The following is a 2,843-nucleotide window of genomic DNA, read 5'->3' as shown; positions in this document are numbered from 1 at the left end:
TATTGTGGTTGCGAAATATCCTTTTTAACTTCTCTGATAACCCAGCCACATAAGGGATGACAGTGTTATCCCCTCTTGTTTCTGGTTTCTGAGACCTCTGGTTTCTGGACAAAGGACATTCTTAGAAATCTAAGTCCAGTTGATTTTTTTCTAAGTTTTTTCAGTTTGTTTTGGTAGCATTAGCCATCTAGCATGGTCAGGATTTTACCTTTGTGTTGAATCAATATGATTTTAATTTGGGAGGAACTGGGGCTTTGTGTCATATAAGCAGTAACCAGAGTGTTCTATTGGACTGACACATTTACTGTTAGCCAGCTAAGGCCAGCTTCAGACTGGAGGCTGCGCTGTGTGCAGTTTGTCCCAACCAGGCACCCGTATTTTACATTGTCGCTAGGAAACGGGGGTGATGGGAGGGGCAGAGAGCAGTTAGGAGGGGCTGATGGTGTCAGTTTGGTTTGAGTCTCACTGGAGCCTCTAGTCTGGAAAGACATCAGGGAAGAGTTTAGGCTAAGGGGCCTGGGAAGACATGTCAATGAGTGTCCCCACATTCATAGTAAGACAAACATATGTGATGCATATGTGTCAAAGTGGAGGTTGTGATTTGTTGTGTGTAAATCTGTGCATGTTTGTGTTGAAGATCTTTGTGTGATGATTATGTGTAACAGCTCAGGAGAGAGAGAGAGAGTGTGTGTGTGTTCAGTCCAGGGCCAGGAGCGGTGTGCTAGTCTCTCTATCGTTTTGTCGGAGAGTTCCTGGTTCCACTGCAGACTGAGACCTGAAACACAAAAATACAGTAGACAACAGAAGTGAGTCCAACCCTGGTCAGTGCCACTAAAATATTAATTACAAAGCGTGTCCCTTAGTTTCTGCCAAAGCTCAAGAGGAATGAAGCTGGTTAATCAAACAGAAATGCTTGAATAATTATAGAAAATATAAGAACCACCTGCAACTTAAGTAGAAATCAGTAAGATAGAGTTTTTATTATGAACCCTTGTCAGGAGTTCCCATGAATCTCTCCTCCCTGTCCACCTGTTTCCTCATGTCCCACACTTCCTCCTCACCTCTTCATCACCTCCTTGTCTCCTCCTCCTCCACAGTTCTCCCTGACGTGCAGGGCGTCATAGGTCAACGTGTACTCGGCCTCGTCGTTGTAGTCTGGTCCCAGTAGCGTTCGGGCCCAGACGCCCATATCGTACGGTGGCAGCGTGCCGCCAAACTCTGATGGTAAACATTCGGGCTGGATGAGCTGGTGGAGCGAGTTCAGGTTGTTACCGTGGAGAAAGATCTGAGGAGAGGAGGAGAAGGGATGAAGAGGAGTTAAAGGAGGACGGGAGATAAAATAGGAAAGAGACAGATTGAGAGGAAACAAGAAGAAGAAGAAGGGGATAAGGTGAGGAGATGAAAATGGGAGGAATGAGGATGTGAAACTGTCTGTGCATGTTCTCACCCTTTTCCTGGTCTTGTCTTTGAGGAAAGGTTTGATGATGGTGTACATAGCATGGATGTACCACGGCTGATTCACAAAGTGAATCCCTCCAAACCGAGCTGGAAAACTGTCCTGAGGAGGAGAGGACCAGAATTTTTTTAATTTCTCCTCTTAACCACAAATCTCTTCTTTCCTTTCACTCTGTTTTAGCTGTTTGACATGCACTCTAGAGCAGGTTTCTTCTAGGACCTGTCTACTTCCTGATATCTTTAGTACAAAGTTTATCTGAAATGATGAGGAAAACAAGTTATGCACTGAAGAATGGGATTTTTAAAATGAAATACATAAGTGTAAAAATAAAACAACAAATGTTAGCATCCTAACGCACTAAACTAAGGCAAACATGATCAACAGTTTCCCTTCTGAACACCGTCATGTTAGCACTTTGCTTAAAGCACCAACTTGTTCATGTTAACACCCAATTATTAATTTTCCTATATTGAAAATTTTCTGAATATATCTTGACTAATAAACTGAAGAGACCCCATCACACCCTGTCGTGTTTACCTGAAGGCCCTCTATGGCCAGTTTGAGGATGTTGGGCGTGAGCTTGGATGCCTGTTTGAAGGAGAAGTTGCTCCAGTCAATGATGAGGATGAAGCCATTGATCTGCAGCTCCGGATTTTCTATCAGGACCTCCAGAGAGAGCAGGATCGCCCGCAGGATGTCTGTGAACGAGTTCCTGATGGAGGGAGTGGGAAAAGGACTGTGTGTTGGTGCCATCAGCTGCAGCTCAATAGTTAAACTGAGTGTGACAGTTCTTAACTACAACAGGGAATTCAATAGACTCGTGTGTTTTCAGTCCAAGTAAAGACATGATTCATTAGACTCTGTTTTCAATCAGTACGGAATACGGAGACTGTGTGTGTGTGTGTGTGTGTGTGTGTGTGTGTGTGCGTGCATGTCTTTATTCATTCCTGTGGACATGTCTGGTGCCACTTCTGTTTCAGAGTGCAGGTTAGAACCAGGTCAGGGTACGGGGCTAGGGGGAGGCATTACATCAGTGAGTGTCCTCAATGCTATAGAAAAAAAACACAGCTGTGAGTATGTACCTGCTCTGGTCCCAGTTGGAGGCAAACAGGATGAGGATTTTTCGTCCATGTTGGTCCGGAGTCTCCAGCACACCGGGGAAACCATCCATCAGTGCTCGTTTAATACCAGGATCATCAACCTGAGACACATTGACACAATGAACGACTCTGTGACAAAAGGTATGTGGATACACCAAACAATGCACCCACTGCACCAACACAGTCAGCTCAAGGGGGAGAGCAAAGCTAGTGTGGCCCTTTTGTCACGTGTCTTTAGCAGAAATGTGGTCCACTGTACACGGTGTATGGTACGTTTTAATAAAAGC

At 44.7% G+C, this 2,843-nt stretch overlaps 1 protein-coding gene across 3 annotated transcripts in view; it reads right to left on the bottom strand.

The window, feature by feature from the left end:
- Nucleotides 1-183: 183 nt before the first annotated feature.
- LOC109972763 (clavesin-1-like) overlaps nt 184-2,843 on the bottom strand; it is a 7,058-nt gene continuing 4,398 nt past the window's right edge. For all 3 annotated transcript variants that reach the window (XM_020621880.1, XM_020621882.1, XM_020621881.1), the window contains 5 exons: nt 2,539-2,657; nt 1,994-2,168; nt 1,448-1,558; nt 1,062-1,285; nt 184-775 (listed from right to left, as the gene is read on the bottom strand). In XM_020621880.1, the coding sequence (XP_020477536.1) occupies nt 697-775; nt 1,062-1,285; nt 1,448-1,558; nt 1,994-2,168; nt 2,539-2,657 (708 nt within the window). In that variant the 3' untranslated portion in view covers nt 184-696. The remainder of the gene's footprint in view (nt 776-1,061; nt 1,286-1,447; nt 1,559-1,993; nt 2,169-2,538; nt 2,658-2,843) is intronic.

The sequence above is a fragment of the Monopterus albus genome, unplaced genomic scaffold, assembly GCF_001952655.1.
Source record: "Monopterus albus unplaced genomic scaffold, M_albus_1.0 scaffold269.1, whole genome shotgun sequence".
NCBI lineage: Eukaryota > Metazoa > Chordata > Actinopteri > Synbranchiformes > Synbranchidae > Monopterus > Monopterus albus.
This window is presented reverse-complemented; position numbering and strand designations above follow the sequence as displayed.